Source organism: Dendrobates tinctorius, unplaced genomic scaffold (assembly GCF_039654945.1).
Source record: "Dendrobates tinctorius isolate UK_male_01 unplaced genomic scaffold, ASM3965494v1 ptg000023l, whole genome shotgun sequence".
Taxonomy (NCBI): domain Eukaryota; kingdom Metazoa; phylum Chordata; class Amphibia; order Anura; family Dendrobatidae; genus Dendrobates; species Dendrobates tinctorius.
In genome coordinates this window covers 12,199,310-12,220,178 of record NW_027361691.1, presented here as the reverse complement: position 1 = coordinate 12,220,178, position 20,869 = coordinate 12,199,310, and the positions used below count along the sequence as shown (strand labels likewise).

General features: G+C 44.1%; 1 protein-coding gene across 4 annotated transcripts in view; it reads right to left on the bottom strand.

Annotated features, from left to right (window-relative positions):
- The window catches only part of LOC141084515 (N-acetylated-alpha-linked acidic dipeptidase 2-like), a 98,126-nt gene that overhangs the window by 43,537 nt on the left and 33,720 nt on the right, over positions 1-20,869 (bottom strand). For all 4 annotated transcript variants that reach the window (XM_073569270.1, XM_073569271.1, XM_073569273.1 and 1 more), the window contains one exon: positions 17,073-17,155. In XM_073569270.1, coding sequence (XP_073425371.1) covers positions 17,073-17,155 — 83 coding nt within the window. The remainder of the gene's footprint in view (positions 1-17,072; positions 17,156-20,869) is intronic.

Below are 20,869 nucleotides of genomic sequence, written 5' to 3'. Positions count from 1 at the left end.
TGGAAGCTGGGATTACAAATCATGGTTATTCCACAAAATATTGATTTCTGAACTCTTCCTGAGTTAAAACATGTGTATTGTTGCTTCTAAATGATTATGTGAAGTGTTTATTTCCCTCTACTCCTCTTTGGTCAGACCTCATCCGTAATACTGTGTCCAGTTTTGGGCGCCACATTTTAAAAAAAGACATCAAACTGGAGAAAGTTCAGAGAAGAGCGACCAGAATGGTGACCGGTCTGCAAACCCTGTTTTATGAGGAAAGGTTGCAGGATTTGGGAATGTTTAGCGTGCAGAAGAGAAGACTGAGAGGAGACTTAATAGCTGTCTACAAATATCTAAAGGGCTGTCACATTGTAGAAGGATCATCTTTATTCTCATTTGCACCAGGAAAGACTAGAAGCAATGGGATGAAACTGAATGGGAGGAGACACAGATTAGATATTAGAAAAAACTTTTTGACAGTTAGAGTGATCAATGAGTGGAACAGGCTGCCACGAGAAGTGGTGAGTTCTCCTTCAATAGAAGTCTTCAAACAGAGGCTGGACAGACATCTGTCGGGGATGATTTAGCGAATCCTGCTTTGAGCAGGGGGTTGGACCAGATGGCCCAGGAGGTCCCTTCCAACTCTACGATTCTATGATTCTATGATTATGAACTTGTTTTCTTAGCATTATTTGAGGTCTGCAAGCGCTCTGCATTTTTTTTTGTTATTTTTACCAGTTCTCATTTTCTGAAAATAAATACAAAACTTAGTGCTTGGAAGTTCAGAGACACGTTGGTAGTAGTCTATAGAATAAAAGAGAGATTTAGATTTAGCTCAAAAACATAAAGAGAAAAATCAGACAAACTGAACATTTTGCAGTGGTCTCTTATTTGCCAAAGCTGTATATGTGTATATATGTATATATATGTGTGTGTGTGTGTGTATATATATATATTCCCGTTTCTTTTATTTTTATTCAATAATTTCTTACACTTTACCCTTTCTCTTCGGGTGCTGTGATCGCTTGATACTGTAATATTCCTGCGAGTTGTGAAATTGACGTTCCTGCTTTACAAGCAACAGGCCGGGCTTCATAGGAATTCCAACATGGCGGACACGGAGGACATCAGTGAGCTCCCGGCCGCCATGCCAACCGATCGGGACATGCGTTCAATGACTGTCAGAAGTGACATCTGCCATTTTAAAAGCGTTTTGATGCAGCGGTCATGCTTTATAGCGGCATTTAGGAGGCTAAACTGTCCAGCTCCGATCACATCATTTACTCTCGAGTTCCACACATGTAATAAAACTGGCACCGGTGATGTATGAAGCGGGCTCAGACACACATAGCGATGGCGCCCGAGCACCGTACACATATGGCGGCTGCATTTTAGCGGTTGCAGCCTCAGGCCTTGTAACTAAGGATAACCTGGTCAGTCCTTTAGATTCTTTAATGTCCATAGCAACCAATCACGGCGCAGCTTTCATTGTTCAAGAGCGGAATATGAAAAGAAAGCTGAGCTGTGATTGGACACAATGAGAAATAGCCAATTTTCTTATTAATCTCCTTCGGCCACTTATGTTTAATTACCGTAGATTCAGAAAACACAAGAAATATAAAAGCTCTTCTGTAAAATGTAAATGTCAGGGAATGGTTTCCCTCAATGATGCCGCAATAACAAATGTCATTACAGAAAGACGCCCACTGTCGTATGGCTGCCTGCCACATCCACACCACTTTCCTGTCTTTCCAGTCCGTGAGCCATTAACAGCCCACAAATAAGTGGGACGTGTGAGATTAGTTATATTATTAGACACTCGGTTGCAGACGGCTCTTTTGATTTTGGGGAATATGAACACTCTGGTTGCAGATTCTAGCTCTGCAGACCCTCAGACGGGGGTAAAAATCCCACAAAATCCTAGTGTAGTTTTAATTAAACACATTTTTCTCTGCCAATTACTGGAAACTGCAGTTACACTCATGCCTGAGCAGACGTACTTGGTATCCTTATGTCAACACTTCCGTCCCGATGTGGTTCAGAGTTGTCATAGGGATAAATCTTCATGGACATCGAAGTCCTCCTATTCCTGCGCATACTCAAGCCATTTTTCAATGTAGATGTGCAAATTGTCTCTTCAGACAACTTTTAGGATCGCTACTTTAGAGTTCTAGTGTCTTCTTGCTCTCTGAAGAGGCAATTTGAATAATTTCATTTCCCAGAGGGGCATGCATGGCCTATAAGTCTCCTCACACTGACAAGCCAGGCCTGATAGGTCACTCTCCACAAGGAGAAGCGTTACCTTTTAGACTGCAATGTAGCTGGTCATACCTGCCTAACTGCTGGGTAAGAAGTGTTAGTATGGGGAAAACATATGCATAAAACAAAAGCTCTTAGAATTATGTATTCTGCCATTCATCTGTTATTCCTTCTGGAAATGTGCGAGTAGTCCATTATTACGCCACGTCAGCAATGCTCACAGTTCTCACACTTCCCTCCATGGAAGATGTAAGTGCTGTAGCCTGTCAGCGGCCACCGTGTATGGGATGGGAGGAGTATAGGGTATTTTTTTTTTTCTAAGAGCACTATCACATATATGCCAGGCTATTACATTACATGTAGACTTTTTTGCCATTTTCCATATCTATATAATAAAAAGTCAGAAATTTTGTTATTTTTACACTGGCCAATAGACCTTATTTTAGACTGATGCGTCCTAGTTGGTAAAGATTACTTTTTAGGAATTTCATCATCATCACAGACAGGATTACAATGAAATAATAGAACACAGTATCCACCATACACAGTATCACAGCTCACCTCCTCCTGTACAATGACTGATAACACCTATATATAGTAGATAACACTGGATCCACCATTCACAATAGGTGATGTCACAGCTCTCCTCCTCCTTCTCTCTATATACAGTAGATAACACAGGATCCACCATTCACAATAGGTGATGTATCACAGCTCACCTCCTCCTCCTGTGCAATGACTGATAACGCCTCTACATACAGTACATAACACAAGATCCAATTTTCTTAGAACCATCTGGACAACACAAAAAGGAACCGTTTATCCAAATTTGTATTAAAAGGACCACTTTGGAGACTATTCAAATGTGTGTGCTTGTATGACAGTATCCTTGTATATACAGTAGATAACAGTCATCATGAGCAATTGGTGATATTACAGCTCACCACCTCTCCCCCTCTTCACAATAATATTTGCCCAGATCAGAGCATGTATGCAAAATACGTATATTGAAGTCAATAGGATCAGAGCCAGTGTATTGAAAAGAATGGGAAAAATAAGCCTAATATTAGGTTTAATTAATTTTTTCTGAAAAAAAAGGATCAAAACTTAAGAAGATTTAACACAAACGGCCCACCTACCGTTTATCTATATATTTACCTATCTATACTAGTGACTTCATATGTGACAGTGGGGCCACAGGGCTAGGAGTACTGCTACTTCTGGCAAAGTGCGGCCCGTCGGTCGTATGTGGCCCTTTGACTGTTCCTGTTCAACCCCTGGACCAGTACAATCGAAGGGCTGGATACACTGGTGTCCCGCAGCCGACCTCTGCCTGGTATCCCAAGGTCATCAGTATCTCCAACCTTGGGATGCAGACACCGGTGTATGCAATGATGGAACAGGGAGCAATCAGCTCCCTCTTTCACGACTGAGCCTGTGCGTCTGAGAGCAGCAGGCACGATTACCCCACTATATCACGCCAGCTATACGGATCCTCAGTACACAGCGTAGATGGAAGAAGAGGGGGGTATGTGGTTAAGTAAGTAGTTTTATTTGTTTTAAATGATCAGTACGTGTGGGAAACTGTGGAGAGTGGAGACGCCATACAGCATGGGGGACTGTGTAGGTGCAACAGTGTGCAAGGGGCTGTGTGGAGACTCCATATAGTATGGAAGGATGTGTGGAGAAATACTGTGCCAAGGGCTTTGTGGAGGCCATCATAGTGTGTGGGGCTGTGGGAATATTATACTGTGTGGGGGGCTTTGTGGGGACATCATACTGTGTTGGATGCTTTGCAGAGAAATAATACTATGTGGGAACATAATTTGCAGGGGCTGTGTGTGGACTTTATACTATATGGTGGCTATGTGGGCACATCATACTATATGGTGGCTGTGTGGGCACATCATACTATATGGTGGCTGTGTGGGAACATCATACTGTGTTGAATGCTTTGTGGGGACATAATATTATGTGGGATATAATACTACGTAGGGGCTTTGTGAGTACATCATACTGTGTTGGATGCTTTGCAGGGACATAATACTATATGGGGACTAGAGTTGAGCGAAACGGGTCAGTCAAATTAAAAAATCGCCGACTTTAGCTAAAGTCGGGTTTCGCCGATCGAAACCCGACCATAGCGCGAGGTCGGCCATGAGGTCGCCGAGCCAAGCGCCAAAGTCGTGTTTCAAATAATGCTTCCAACGCCTTATCTCAGACAACGATGAAGGACGCACACTGTGGGCAACGCGATGACATGGGCAGCGGCCACCACCATCTTAGAGAAGGGCATTGAAGTGATTGGCTGACTTTGTGTGGCGTCACAGTGGGTATAAAAGCCCTGACCGCCATTTTACTTCTGCCGATCTTAGCACAGGGAGAGGTGCTACTGCTGATTCTCAATAGGGAGAGCGTTAGGCAAGAAAGAAAAAAAAAAATCTGTGATTCTGCTGATAGCGATTTTCACTGTACAGTTAGTGTGCAGTGAAAGGGGAGGATTTTTGTTGTGTGCAGCAGCGCTGGTGGTGATTAGGCTGCCTTTTAAGGCTACCTGCTAGCTGCATTGCTGTGTGCACACTGATGTTCAAACTGCTTTTTTCAAAGCACTCCAAATTATATTATTTTGTTCTGGTGAGTTACCGAGCGTTCATTTTTTCACACACTACCGTGTACCGGCTGGTATCACGGACAAATAGAAGCTATCTGGGTGTGACTCTGGAAAAACAAACCAAGGAGATTTTCCATTTTTCCAGACCTACACCTTATAGAGCTGTCCACTTTTCAAACAGTTTCATATATCTGCTGTTTGATAACGGTCAAAACTAGACAGACAGCGTGTCAGTCCGTATAAAAATAGACGGAGATTGACAATTTTCCATACAGACACCGTATAGAGCTGTCCGATTCTCAAACAGTATTGTATATCTGCCGTTCGCATTACAGTCACATCTATACAGAGTCAGCGTGTGTGACACTCAGTAAATACATATACGGAGATTGTTAGTTACACAAAAAACGCATACAGCTGTACACTTCTGATACAGTTCCGTATATCTGCTTGTTGGATTACGGTCAAATACATACTGTTAGAGCGTCTGTGACTAACAAAATATATAAGTAGATTTAATTTTTTTAATACACCTTACACAGCTGGACGATCCTCATACAGTACCATCTCTTGGCTGGTATTATAGGTACATTTTCCCAAACATGAGGAAGTATGGTGGAAGAGACCACGGACATGGTCGGGGGGGCGCAGCTGGTACTGATGGTGGTGGTGCATGGGCTGGTTCTGGCAAAAGCACAATAGCAGCTAAGGCAGGAGGTGTTGAGCCTGCGTCATCATCTGGCCCAAGAAGGCCTGTAAGGTTCCCTTTTCTTGGAGTAGGAAAACCGCCTTTTAAAGCCGGAGCATCAGGAACAGGTTTTGGCATACATTGCCGAAACAGCCACCAGCTCTATTGCCTCCTCTTCTGAACGTTTGAAACCTGCAAGCACGGAGTCGTCAGTGCAGGGTTCTGGTCAGGAAAAACACCTTTCCTTGTGTCCTTCACCCCCACCAAAAGTTAAGGATGCAGCAGCCCACACTTCAGATTACTCTAAGGAGCTCTTTTCACATACCATGCCTGGGTTATCCAGTCAAATCCTGAATTCCCCAGTCCAAGATGAATCTGACATGAAGTGCACTGATGCACAGCCACTGCTAGATGATTCTGCTGGTACATTGACCCAGAGCACTAGATTGCCCTCGCAGTCTCCTGAGGCAGAATCTGACCCTGATGAAACTCAGGTGCCCCTTCCCGCATACTATACCACCTTACACGGTGACACAGAAGAAGGTAAAGAGGAAGGTGCAGATGACTTTGAAGAGGAGGTGATGGATGACCCAGTTCTGGACCCGGATTGGCATCCATTGGGGGAGGAGGATGGCGCTGGCAATAGTTCAGATAAGGAGAAGGATCCGCAGCAGGCATTGACATCGCAGCAGCAGTTATCTGGCAGGCCCGTAGCTGTCCAAAAACGTGGACCAAAAACTAAAAGAGTTGCAGGACAGCTTGGTCAACTTAGCACAGCGTGCAAGGCCAGAAGATGTTTACCATAGTAGGAAGAGTGCAGTGTGGCACTTCTTTGTCCAAAATCCTACTGATGAGGCAAAGGTTACCTGTAAGAAGTGCGGAAGGACCTTTAGCCGAGGAACAACTCAGAAATTTGAATACCAGTTGCATGCTTAGACATTTAATCAACATGCACTTGCAAGCGTGGACGGACAACAAAACCTCAGGTACCACATGTGCACCTGCTCCGACTTAAGGTAGCCAGCAACGCTCCATTGCTTCCCCCACTGTAAGACTACCACCACCGTTAAGCACACCACCAGCACTAAATGTGGAGGTGTCGTCGCAAGGCCAAAGGACTCAGGGAATCACAATGGTTTTGCAACACAACACTGAATCTAGGCCATCACCACCAATACCATCATCAACCCCCTCTCACTCCGTCCGGTCCACCGCTACTTCCCCCATATGCAGCTCTCCAGTCCAGCTCACCCTACCAGACACTCAGAGTAGGACAAGAAAGTACTCATCCTCTCATCCGCATACCCTGTGTTTGAACGCCTACATTGCTAAAATGCCCTACTGTTTGGTTGAAAGCGAAGCTTTCCGTGAGCTCATGGCCTATGCTGTCCCACGCTATGACCTACCCAGTCGGCACTTCTTTTCTTGAAAAGCCATCCCTGCCCTCCACCGGCATGTGAAAGACCGCATTGTCCATGCACTAAAACAGTCAGTGAGTAGAAAGGTGCACCTCACAACCGATGCATGGACCAGTAGGCATGGCCAGGGCCGCTACGTGTCCATCACTGCACACTGGGTTAATGTGGTGGATGCAGGATCCACAGGGGACAACGGCGGTGGAACAGTGCTGCCTAGCCCACGGTATAGGAAACAGTTGGCTGTAGGCTTTCGACCCTCCTCCATAAGCGAAAGCTCATCCACAGAGCGCAGTCGCACGAGCACTCCATCCGCAGCTGGCAGTGTTGCACATGAGGTGTCCCACTATCCAACAGCTAGTGGTAAGCGTCAGCAGGCTGTGTTAAAGATGATGTCTTCGGGCAACAACAGACACACCGCGGAGGTACTGGTCGACTACTTGCAGCAACAAACTGAGTCATGGCTGGGCAGTCTACATCTTGATCGAAGGCAAGGTAGTCAGTGATAACGGCCGTAATTTTGTGGCAGCCATAGCCCGTGCAAAACTTACACAAATACCTTACCTGGCTCACACTTTGAACCTGGTGGTGGAGTGCTTCCTTAATTATCCGAAGTTAACATCCCTGCTCCAAAAGGTGCGAAGACTGTGCTCGCTCATCCATCGCTCAAACGTCTACGCCACTCGTATGCAGAAGCTGCAGCGATTTCTCCACCTTCCCAAGCACCGCCTAATCATAGACGTTGCAACAAGGTGGAACTCCACCCTGCACATGGTTGAGAGGCTATGCGAACAGAGGCAGGCTGTAATGCATTTGTGGGAGGATACACGGGCAGGCAGTTTGAGGGAAGACATGGAATTGTCGGGTGTGCAGTCGTCAAAGCTGAAAGACCTTCAGTGTTTTAAGGAATGCACACGGCTGGTAAGCGCAGACGACGGCATCATAAGCATGAGCATCCCACTTATGCGTCTGCTCATGCAAAGTTTGATGCACATTAAGGATCTTGCATCTGCAGCGGAGGAAGAACAGGAGGAGGAGGAGGGATGCCTTGCTGACAGTCAGCCATTGTCTGGTCAGGGAACTGTCCTGGATGAGGTGGAGGAAGAAGAGGAAGAGGAGGAGGATGAGCGGGATGATTATTTTGGGCAGGAGGATGCTTCTCAGGGGGCAAGAGAAAATGTTGGCGTGGCAAGGTCAGGTACAGGGTTTGTGCATGACTGTAGGGATGTGGATTTGACAGGAAGTTCTCCTCCACCCAGTAGTGGCAGTGCATTATTGACACCTGAAACATTGGCCCACATGTGCGATTATGCCTTGCGGATCCTCAAAAGGAACCCCCGCATTGCCAAAATAATGAAGGATGACGACTACTGGCTGTCCAGCATCCTCGATCCACGCTACAAAGGCAAATTACACATCATGCCACAGGAGAACCTAGAGAAAATATTGGCTAACAAAAAAGCAACTCTGGTAAACCGTTTGCTTGAGGCTTTCCCAGCACACAGCAGCGGTGCTGGTTCCCCCACGAGCCGTAGTGGGCAAAATAGAAGAGGTGTTCGTGGTGCCAAAGTGGCATTGGAGACAGAGGTTTAATGACCATGTTGTGGAATGATTTCTCAAGTAACGCTCACACGACTGCTAATACTGCATCGATTAAAAGTGACAGGAGACAGCAGTTGTCAACTATGGTTACAAACTACTTCTCCCATATTGATGTTCTTCCTCACAGGTCATTCCCCTTTGACTATTGGGCCTCTAAACTGGACACCTGGCCTGAATTGGCACACTATGCCTAACAGGAGCTCGCTTGCTCTGCTGCTAGTGTGTGAAAGAATCTTCAGTGCTGCTGGATCAATCCTGACAGAAAAAAGGACTCGTCTGTCGACCCAAAATGTTGATGATCTAACCTTCATTAAAATGAACCATGCATGGGTTTCAAAGGATTTTGTCCCACCTTCCCCTGATGGCACCGAGGTTGCCAGAAAAGTGCCTCGCTTTTTTCCTCCTCTTCCTCGGACTTGCCCAATTCCACCATTTGCAGCAGCTGAGTGTCCAGCCTACACATCAACATATGCCATTTTTTAAACCTCCCTAACTGGGCTGCCCCCCCCCCCCCCCCCCAAGGGCTGGGGTCAACACCTGGCGCACCCGGGCAAGTGCCGTTGCTCTGAACAGGTGAATGGGCCCCCTGATGGCCGACAGCTCTGGCACAGGGCCCCTCATAATACAATACAGTGCCTCTGACGGTGGGGGGGCCCACTCGCCGTCAGACATACCAGCGTACTATGAGGGGCCCTGTGCCAGTACCGTCGACCACGACTGTGCCCCCCCCTGCTTGGTCATGGTCACAGCACTTGCAAGCTGCAATACTTACCTCTCCGTGCTCCACCGTTGTGTAGTCTGGGCAGTTAAATCTTTCACAGGGACGGCCACTAGAAATTTGGTGTATTGATCGATGATGGTTAAGATGTAGCTATGCCCTGTCCTGCTGTCCTCTACCTTTTGATGATCAATGGCTACCATTTGTAATGGACGTCAACTTACAAGCGGATGCAGTGGTGCTTTATGATCACCTTTCACAGTTGTGATAGTCACAGACGTGTGACATTCCTGCCACCATTTTTCAATGTCTCCTCTCATGCCAATCCAATAGAATAGCCTACGGCCTGAGGCTTCTGTCTTTTGCACTCCAAAATGACCAGACACACCATGATAGGCAGTGAGGACCATGTCTACATATCTCCCTGTGATCACAATTTGATGGAGACGAGTAACGGTGATGTGATCCACGCTACTGCGATAAAGCAATCCTTTCTTCACAAAGAACCATTTTCGCTGTCTCCACAGATACAGTAATTGAGGGTCTGCATCGCCTCTGCAACATCTACCGGGAGGTTTTCCCGCGATGAGTAATTCCCAAATTTCTTCAAAACACTCAACTTTCCGTCTGTACTTGTATCCATGTAGTTTCCAGTAGCGGAGAGTCTGGACTGGCTTACTGAGATTGAAATATATAGGAAGATTTAAAAGTACCACAACACTGTATACTGTTGTACGCTTCAAATACCTTTCCCTTTTTCTACTTTTTAAATTCTGGTGTAATACATAGTGAGCCTGTGAGTGTCTGTCTCCGGAAGTATAGAAGGAAATTTACAATTACACCTAGACTGGATATACCTGGTATGTGCTGATACAGTACCTTTGTTCAAAATTTTTTATTAGGGTATCATCCATTGTGAGTGCGCATGTGTGGTTTACGCCTTCTATATATAAGGTGAATCGGAGATACCAATTTTTACACTATACTCGATACAGCTTGTATCTTGTTATACAGTACCTTTGTTCGACATTTAGCATTACGGTCAAATCCATACTGCGTGAGCGTCTTAGAATGACTATGGGACTATGTATATGGAGATTTCAATTGTACCCTATAATATATATACTTGCTATCTTGTTATCCAGGACCTTTTTTACAACATTTTTTATTATGGTCAAACCCAGACTAAGTGAGCGTCTGTGGGTGACTCAGGAAATATATACCGAGATTTCAAATTTGGCCAACACTGTATACAGCTGTACGCTGCTGATACAGTAACCTTTTTTGCTATTTAGATTCTGGTGTAATCAATAATGAGCCTGTGAACGTCTGTCTGTTACTCCGGAAATATATTTGGAGATTCAAGATTGCCCCAACACAGTATACAGCTGTACGCTTGTGTTACATTACCCATTTACAGCTTTTCATAGTCTTGCGTAATCCATACTGGGCCTGAGGAGTGTTTGTGTCTGCCTCCTGAAATATATACGGAGATTCCTAATGTTTACACTATACTATATATACCTTGTATCTGGTGATACTGTACCCTTTTTCAACTTATTTTATTGTGTACTCCCATACTGAGCCTGTGAGCGTCTGTGTATGACTCATGAAATATATACGGAGATTTACTGTTATCCCTAGACTGTATAGAGCTGTACGCTTCTGATACAGTACCATATATCTGCTGGTATTTTGGGTCCATTTTCCAAAACATGAGGAAGTATGGTGGAAGAGGATGCGGATGCGGGCATGGGGGGTCACCTGGTACTGATGGTGGTGGTGGTGCATCTGCTGGTAGTGCCAAAAACACAATAGCAGCTAAGGCGGGAGGTGTTGAGCCTGCGTCATTGTGTAGCTCTGGAAGCCTGTAAGGCTCCCTTTTCTGGGAGTAGGTAGACCGCTTTTAAAGCCAGAGCATCAGGAACTGTTTTTGGCTTACATTGCTGAAACAGCCTCCAGCTCTATTGCCTCCTCTTCTGAAGTTTAAAAAAATGCAAGCACTGAGTTGTCAGTGCAGGCTTCTGGTCAGGAGCAACCCCTTTCCTTGTGTTAGGCGTCTGGTTTCTTCTCTGCTCTGAGACGTATGCCTCTTATGAGCACAAGGTGGTGGATTGGAAGGCTCAGAGGGGAGGGGGCCCTAGGAGGGGGGTAATGTTAGGCGTCTGGTTTCTGCGTCTGCTCTGCAGGAATCCAGAGCCTCACATTCTGCGGTCTCCTGCTGTCTATCTACTGCAGAGAAGATTACTTTGCATCAGACAGCTCCAGAGACTATGTTCCTCTGTGCTCCTACTGGGCATGCTCACGAGACCATCTCCCATTGGAGATCGGGAGTCATGTGCCCAGGTCCTGCTCCAGATCTCATTGGTCCATCTCGAAGGTCCCGCACGGCTATAAAAAGCGCGCATGACCGTTCGGCCATGCGCTAGTATAGACTTTTCAAGCTAAATGTGTGAATGGTGACGGATGTATGACTCTGGTGACTGACTCATTTGAACCCCCTTCCCTCTGATATTACGCATGTGGATAGGGAATTAGTGCAGCAGTCAGCGCCAGTCAGTGGCAAGCCTTAGGCCACTGTGCTCACCGCACCTCTACTCTAGCGTCCGACATTGTGCCTGCCTCCTAGCTTTGTCGACCAGCAGCCGTGCCCTACGCCGCGCTGCAGTTGCAGCCCTCCTTGGTGTCCGCAGTAGCGACGCCACACACACGGTAGGTCTAGACGGACGCAGCTCCTCTGCCTTGGATCCTGCTCCTGTGACCAGATACCGTGTGTGCATTTCCCTGTGGTCTGTGACACTAACAGGCTCAGCATTTTTGCATGTTTATGTTGCGGCGCCTCTGTATGTGAACAGAGCCCGCTTTGCGCACTTCGGGTGAAGTCTAACCCATGCGCATTATACCGCCATATTGCTCGTCTGTCATTACCTAGCAGCGGTGTAACACCTACTGCACGGTGGATCCCGAGCGGCGAGTGCACTTTATTATTTATTTTTATTTACTGTGTTCCGCCGTTCCTAACATTATACTAGCGCCAGGGTCTGGCTAGTAATAGTAACATAGTAACATAGTTATTAAGGTTGAAGGGAGACTTTAAGTCCATCTAGTTCAACCCATATCCTATCCTAACTTGCCCTAACATGTTGATCCAGAGGAAGGCAAAAAAAACCCACGTGGCAACAGTAAGCTTCACATTGGGGAAAAAAATTCCTTCCCGACTCCACATACGGCAATCAGACTAGCTCCCTGGATCAACGCAATATTAAGGAGACTAGTGTATATACCCTGTAATATTATACTTTTCAAGAAAGGCATCCAGTCCCTTCTTAAATTTTAGTAGTGAATCACTCATTACAACATCATATGGCAGAGAGTTCCATAGTCTCACTGCTCTTACAGTAAAGAATCCGCGTCTGTGAGTATGCTTAAACCTTCTTTCCTCCAGACGTAGAGGATGCCCCCTTGTCCCCGTCACAGGTCTAAGAGTAAAAAGATCATTAGAAAGGTCTTTGTATTGTCCCCACATATATTTATACAGTGTAATAAGATCACCCCTAAGCCTTCGATTCTCCAAACTAAATAACCCCAAGTGTAATAACCTGTCTTGGTATTGCAGACCCCCTAGTTCCCTAATAACCTTGGTCGCTCTTCTCTGCACCCGCTCCAGTTCAGCTATGTCTTTCTTATACACCGGAGACCAGAACTGTACACAGTATTCTAAGTGTGGTCGCACTAGTGACTTATATAGAGGTAAAATTATGTTCTCCTCATGAGCATCTATGCCTCTTTTAATGCATCCCATTATTTTATTTGCCTTTGCAGCAGCTGCTTGACTCTGGCCACTAAATGTGAGTTTGTCGTCCACCCATACACCCAGGTCTTTTTCAGTGACTGTTTTGCCCAGTGTTTTACAATAAAGCACATAATTATACATCTTGTTTGTTCTACCCAAGTGCATGACCTTACATTTATCCCCATTAAAGCTCATTTGCCATTTATCAGCTCAAGCTTCTAGTTTACATAAATCCTCCTGTAATATAAAATTGTCCTCCTCTGTATTAATTACCCTACAGAGTTTAGTGTCATCTGCAAATATTGAAATTCTACTGTATGCCCCCTACAAGGTCATTAATAAATATGTTAAAAAGAAGCGGGCCCAAAACTGACCCCTGTGGTACCCCACTGCTAACCGTGACCCAGTCCGAGTGTGCTCCATTAATAACCACCCTTTGTTTCCTATCCCTGAGCCAGCTCTTAACCCACCTACACATATTTTCCCCTATCTCCATTGTTCTCATTTTATGTATCAACCTTTTGTGTGGCACCGTATCAAAAACTTTTGAAAAGTCCATGTACACCACGTCCACTGCATTCCCTTGGTCCAGTCCGGAACTTACCTCTTCATAAAAGCTTATCAGATTAGTCTGACAGGAACGGTCCCTTGTAAACCCATGTTGATATTGGGTCATGAGGTTATTCTTCTCCAGATACTCCAGTATAGTATCTCTTAGAAAACCCTCCATGATTTTACCCACAGTTGAGGTTAAACTAACTGGCCTATAATTTCCAAGTTCAGTTTTTGTCCCCTTTTTGAATATTGGCACCACATTTGCTATACGCCAGTCCTGTGGTACAGACCCTGTTATTATGGAATCTTTAAAGATTAAAAATAATGGTCTATGACTGTGCTTAATTCCTGCAGTACTCGTGGGTGTATCCCATCCGGGCCCGGGGATTTGTCAATTTTAGTAATTTTTAGACGCCGCCGTACTTCCTGCTGAGTTAAGCAGGTGACATTTAACAGAGAATTTTTATCCCTGATCATGTTATCCGTCATGGGATTTTCTTGTGTAAATACTGTTGAAAAAAAGTTATTTAGCATATTGGCTTTTTCCTCATCCTCATCCACCATTTCACCCAGACTATTTTTAAGAGGACCAACACTATCATTTTTTAGCTTCTTACTATTTATGTAGTTAAAGAATATTTTGGGATTATTTTTACTTTCTCTGGCAATGAGTCTCTCTGTCTCAATCTTTGCTGTCTTGATTTGCTTTTTCCAGAATTTATTTAATCTTCTGTATTTATTTAATGCCTCATCACTACCTACTTGCTTTAATTCTCTAAATGCTTTATTTTTATCTCTTATTGCGCCCCTTACAGCTCTATTTAGCCATAGTGGTTTCCTCCTATTTCTCGCATGTTTATTCCCATACGGTATATATTGTGCACAGGTCCTATTCAGGATGCTAATAAACGTCTCCCATTTTCTTTGTGTATTTTTATGTCTCAGGATATCCTCCCAGTTAATTGCACCAAGATCATCTCTCATCCGTTGGAAATTTGCCTTCCTGAAGTTTAGTGTCCTTGTAACCCCTCTACTACACATCTTATTAAAGGATACATGAAAACTTATTAATTTGTGATCACTATTACCCAAGTGACCCTCAACCCTTACATTTGATATGCGGTGGCAGATCAACAGCAACTCCTTCAGTGCATTCGCCAGCTAGAGGGCCGGTTGGCTACTCTTGAGAGTGTTATCTCAGCGGCGAAGTCTTCTGGGGCGATCGCAGAGGCGGTTTCACGTATGTCCACATGCTCCCCTGCGCCGACAGTTTCCCGCCTCCCGTTGCCCGATAAATTTTCTGGCGATTGCGCCTCCTGTAGGGGTTTCATGAGCCAGTGCTCTATCCAGCTGGAGTTACTGGCTGCACTGTTCCTAACACCTTGTGTCCTTCACCCACACCAAAAGTGGAGGATGCGGCAGCACACACTTCAGATTACTCCATGGAGCTCTTTTCACACACCATGCCTGGGTTAATTAAAAATGGGGCCCATCATATACTGGAGCATTCCAAATGGGGGACATCAGACACTGGTGTAGCATTTACGGGGCTCATTATACACTGGAGCATTAGAATTGGAGTCCATTATATATGGAGCATTATTTGGGCCCATCATACACTGGAGCATCATCCATGAGGCCCATCATATACTGGAACATTCCAGATGGGGGGACATCAGACACTGGAGCAGCATTTACAGGGCCCATTATACACTGGAGCATTAGAAATGGAGCCCATTATATATGGAACATTATTTGGGCCAATAAGACACTGGAGCATGATCCATGGGGCCCCATCATATACTGGAGTATTCCAAATGGGGGACATCAGACACTGGAGCAGCATCTATAGGGCTCATTATACACTGGAGCATTAGAAATGGAGCCCATTATATATTGAGCATTATTAGGGCCCATCATACACTGGAGCATCATCCATGGGGCCCATAATATACTGGAGCATTCTAAATGGGGCAGAGCAGACACTGGAGCAGCATCTATAGGGCATATTATACACTGGAGCATTACAAATGGGGCCCATTATATATGCAGCATTATTTGGCCCCATAACACACTGGAGCATCGTCCACGGGGACCATCATATACTGTAGCATTATGTGGAGCTCATCATATACTGTATGGAACATTATATGTGACCAATTATTCTGTATGAAGAAATATATGGGGCTCATTATTCTATAGGACGCATATTGTGGTGGCCATAATACTGTATGGAGTAATATACTGTCCTGTTTTTGAGCTATTGTACAATTTAAAATAGATCAGTCATGTCATGTAAGCAGTGAAGTATTTGTCATTGTACTATACCTATATTTCTGTGCCGTATCGGAGCATCATGAATTGTGGCATGTGTTAAAGGGGCGCACACGAAAACCTGGAGCCAGCCCCCCCCCCAACAACTTTAGCCAAATAACCCCCAGTTTTCAATGCGTAACTATTATTATGAAGTAAATTAAGGTTGACAAGCTTCAGTAATAAGAATTGATGTTTTTGGCATTAAAATGGGCAATCGACTTTGCTTCCCCATTTACTTGCATTGGGTTTTGTGTTTCAGTCGGCCCCCGACTTTTCCCTATAGTCGGCCAATTTCGTTCGACCCGACTTTTGCGAAAGTCGTGTTTCATGAAACCCGACTCGACCCTAAAAAAGGCAAAGTTGATCATCTCTGATGGGGACACAATACTATGTGGGGGCTGTGTGGGGACTTCATACTGTGTGGCGGGCTTTGTGAATACAACATACTGTGTAGGAGATTTTGTGGGGATATAATACTGTGTAGGGGGCTCTACGACAACATTTTACTGTGTGGGGACATAATATTGTGTAGGGGGCTCTATGACAACATTATACTGTGTGGGGGGCTCTACAACAACATTATACTGTGTGGGGACATAATACTGTGTGGGGGGCTCTACAACAACATCATACTGTGTGGGGACATAATACTGTGTGGGGGGCTCTACAACAACATCATACTGTGTGGGGACATAATACTGTGTGGGGGGCTCTACAACAACATCATACTGTGTGGGGACATAATACTGTGTTGGGACATAATACTGTGTGGGGACATAATACTATGTGGGGACATTATATGGTGTAGGGGGCTCTACAACAACATTATACTGTGTGGGGTCATAATACTGTGTGGGGACATAATACTGTGTGGGGGGCTCTGTGACAACATTATATTGTTTAAGGGGCTGTCTGGGGACATCATACTCTGAGCAGGTGTGTGGAAGACTGTGGGGCATCATATTGTGTTGAAAACGGTTGATTAGGGTACAAGGGCTGCACAAAAGGAGCAGTAGGATTTATACACTTTATAAGAAGCAGGACATTATAGGATTTTGATTAGCTGCTAATAAAATACATTATACACTAATCCCCGTTGTTGCTTTTTGGTTCTTCACATTGATTTCTCTCACCTCAGCCCATTCGGTCGATCCCAACAGCCCGAACTCTTCTGCATCCCAACTAGCAAAGATGATCGTCCTTCTGGGCCGCCAGCCTGAAACACCAACAGGGATGTCAATAATTACTTGTGTGTCACAAAATAGGGTAGTAAACCAGATTGAAAATTTTGGCCACCTGCCCCGATTCACCAACAGGACAATCTAGCAGCCATCAGTGAAATACACCCGTCTAAGGCCTCGCTCACAACTGCGTATAAATCGGATAACTGCAATCCAATAAAACAATTGGATCTCACTTGTACCAATGTTATTCAGGTAGTTAGCACTGATCTAAAAAAAAAAAATTCTCAGGTGGATTCTAGATGAGGAATAAAAAAAATGAAAAATAAAAAAAATAAAAAATTTGCAGCATGTGAGCGAGGCCTGATAGACGTAAACTGCCCTAGTCGGTATTTATTCTAAAACATCTATGGTTCATTAAAAAAAAAAAAAAAAAAACTGACTAATTAATTATGTATAAATCCCCCAAAAAAACAACAGCGCAGGGCGTCATCTCACTATTCGGCCGCAGACAAAATACAACCCGCCAAATTAAATCTCAGGAAAACCTGTTCCTTCACCTCACTTGACTCATGCCATGAGAGTTTAGGGTCAAACTAAATATTTTTTGCGATTTTGATTTTTTTTTTTACTCTGTGCAGTAAAAAATAAAAAAAACTTACCTATTTGGAAACCATCAACAGTTGACGGATCTATTATTATTTTCATTATTCTTTGACTATTCAGTATTGTGAAAGTGTGATGTCAAAGTTATTCTTTGCATGATGAAAACGGCCCTGGTATCGTGCTGCACAGACTTGTATAGTATGGGTTGTTTCATGTGTCGCATGGTTAGATACTCCTTGTGGAGAGTAAGGTCAGGCTTGGCATGTCAGAGTGAGGAGACTTATAGGCCATGCATGCTCCTCTGAAAAGAGACAATTTACGTATTTAAATTTCCAAGAGAGGAAGAGGACTAAAACTCTAGTGACACCTATTGGAAGTAGCAATTATAAAAGTCAATATCTACTCATTAATGAACTTTTACCATTGGACTTTGTATAAAAGCCAAACCAGAGTCTCAATTTGCAGACAGTGTGTTGTGGGGTGTTGCTCCTTGTAAGAGAAAAGTACGAAATCTGTTTTGGCAGGGGTGAGAGACTTAAGACTGGGATCTAAGGAGTAACATACCAGGTCTGGCATGTCAGAGTGAGGAGACTTATAGGCCATGCATGCTCCTATGGGAAATTAAATATGCAAATGGTCTCTTCAGAGAGGAAGAGGACTAAAACGTTAGCGTCACCTATTGGTAGTAGCGATCCTAAAAGTCAATATCGACCCTTTAATCAGCCTTGCCATATGACTTAGGATAAAAGCCAAACCAGAATCTCAGTTTGCAGACATGGTGTTTCAGGGTGTTGCCCCTCATCTGTGCACAGCATGAGATCTGATTGGGACTGTAGCACCACCTATTGGAAAAAGAAATCCTAACATCATATGGCATATCTTAGGACACATGGCAAGGCTCGTTACAGGGTCAATATGGACTTTCATGATCTCTGTAGAGGCAATTTGCATAGGGTCAGATACAGAACACCTGACAAGCCGCCTAATCTGGTAATTCTGGTTTGGTGAGCCGCGTGGTAGCAAGAAGTAACTTTCCTTAATCTCTTCTGACTGTGGCCATTTTTCGTTTTTGTGCTTTCATTTTCTTCCTCAAGCCATAATTTTTTTTTATTGACATAACCGAGTGAATTGTACTTATAAGTAACACCATTTATTTTACCATGCTAAGGTACTGAAAACTAAAATAAAAAATAATAAAAAAATAATATGATGTAAAATGGTGAAAAAAATGCAATTCTGTCTGTTTGAGTTTTATTTTTTTGGCACCCATTGTGCGGAAAAAGGATTCCCTATGTCAGTAGGATTATGGAGATTCCAAACTTGTAAGGTAGTGACATTTTTTTTCCTTGCTTTTTTGCATTGCTTGGAAGAAGCAGCGACTAAAAAATGGCAGTTCTTAAGGCTAGACTTTTTTTTTTGCTTTATGTAGTTTGCAATGCAGGAAGACTAAAATGTATTAGAAACCAACTAAACTAATTTATAACAAAGTTTAATTTTCCACAGGTCAGAAATCAGCTTAGAAGATGGTTCATGAGAAGAGAGACAATAGAGTTACAGACCGGCTTTCTGACAAGCTCACTGACAGATTCATTGTTAACTCGTTCTGCAGTCTGCTAAGTAAAGTTGCGGTAAAGAGACTGACCCAAGTTTTGGTTTTCCTACATTTTGCCCCCGGGTGGGGGTCCACATGAAGTTTACGTAAAGACTCAATATTTCCAGCATGGTCCCTTATTTCTCCAGAGTTCTGTCCTCCAACCCAGCATGCTGAATTATCGGCTTCTGGACCAGAACCTGACGGGTGATGACCTGTTCTTGTCTCATCAGGGCTTGGAGATTTTCACAATGTCTGTGGTTTTGTTTGTCCACTCGCTTTTTTGAGGTTTAACCACAGGTTTTCAATGGGATCGAGTTCTGGGGCGTTTCCTTGCCACAGACGCACAATGTTAATGTTTTGTTCACTGAGTGATGGCAGCGGATTATTCAGGATACTCTCCAGGTGCGTGACAACAGAGCTTTTCTATTCAGAAACAATATATGATAAGCTTAACAGATCAGGAATAAATCATTGTGAGTCTATCTGTGCAGCATCTACAGCAGGCTGCTTCTCTCATACACAGACACAGGAAAAACAGTCACATGCTATCCCTGTGTGAGCCTCCGGGAGTTTTTTTATTCTAACTTTATAAACAGCATACAAATCTAACAACTAAACACTCAGACAGGAATGGAGTTGTTGCACCAAACATATTCCAACACTGAGCCATTTCGTTATCACTCTTTCCTGGTGACATGGTCTCCATCAAGCATCATCATCACATTACCTTTGGATCATTTGAAGAAGTTCCTCTTGGAGGAGGTTTAGATCCCGTTCTTTAGTTAGTGATCCCCCTCCGTGGAGGAGAATCCCTCAAACATGAGTGGTCTCAGGAGGCTTTACTGCTGGCAGACAAATGACTCATGGTAGTGCTAACTTCATTTTTTCAAATGTCCCAGTCTGAAAGGGGCTTCATCAAAGAAAACAACTTTAACCAATCTTCTGCATTTCCTGCACAATGTGTGTCCTCAATGTATTTCTTAGAGAGAAGTGGCTTCTTTACTGCCCTTCTTGACATCAGGCCAGACTTCAAAAGCTTTTGCCTCAGTATGTATGCAGATGCCATGACAATTGCTGCCAGTCCTGAGCAAGCTCTGTGCTCGTGTTAAACCGACCCCATTGCCAAATCCTCTTTAGGACAAAGTCCTTGGACTGGCTGGACTTTCTTGGGCACTATACAGCCTTCTTCACAGCAATTGAACCTCTTTCTTTGAAGCTCTTGATGATCTGATAAATGGTTGATTTAATGGAAATCTTACAAGCAGCAATGTCCTTGCGTGTAAAGCCCTTTTGACCCAAATCAGTGACGGCTGTACATGTTTCTTTGCATATAAGTGGTTAAAACAGGAAGACAATGATTTCAAGCCCCAACCTCCTTTTAAAGCAACCAGTTAGTCATACTGATTGAATTATAAGAACAGTGATATCAGCTGCCTTGTCCTTCTTAAGACTTTCTCCTGAATGAATTAAAAGATCATAGAATGTTAGAGATGGAGTGACCTCAAGGGTCTTCGTGTCCAACCCACTGCTCAATGCAGAATTCACTAAA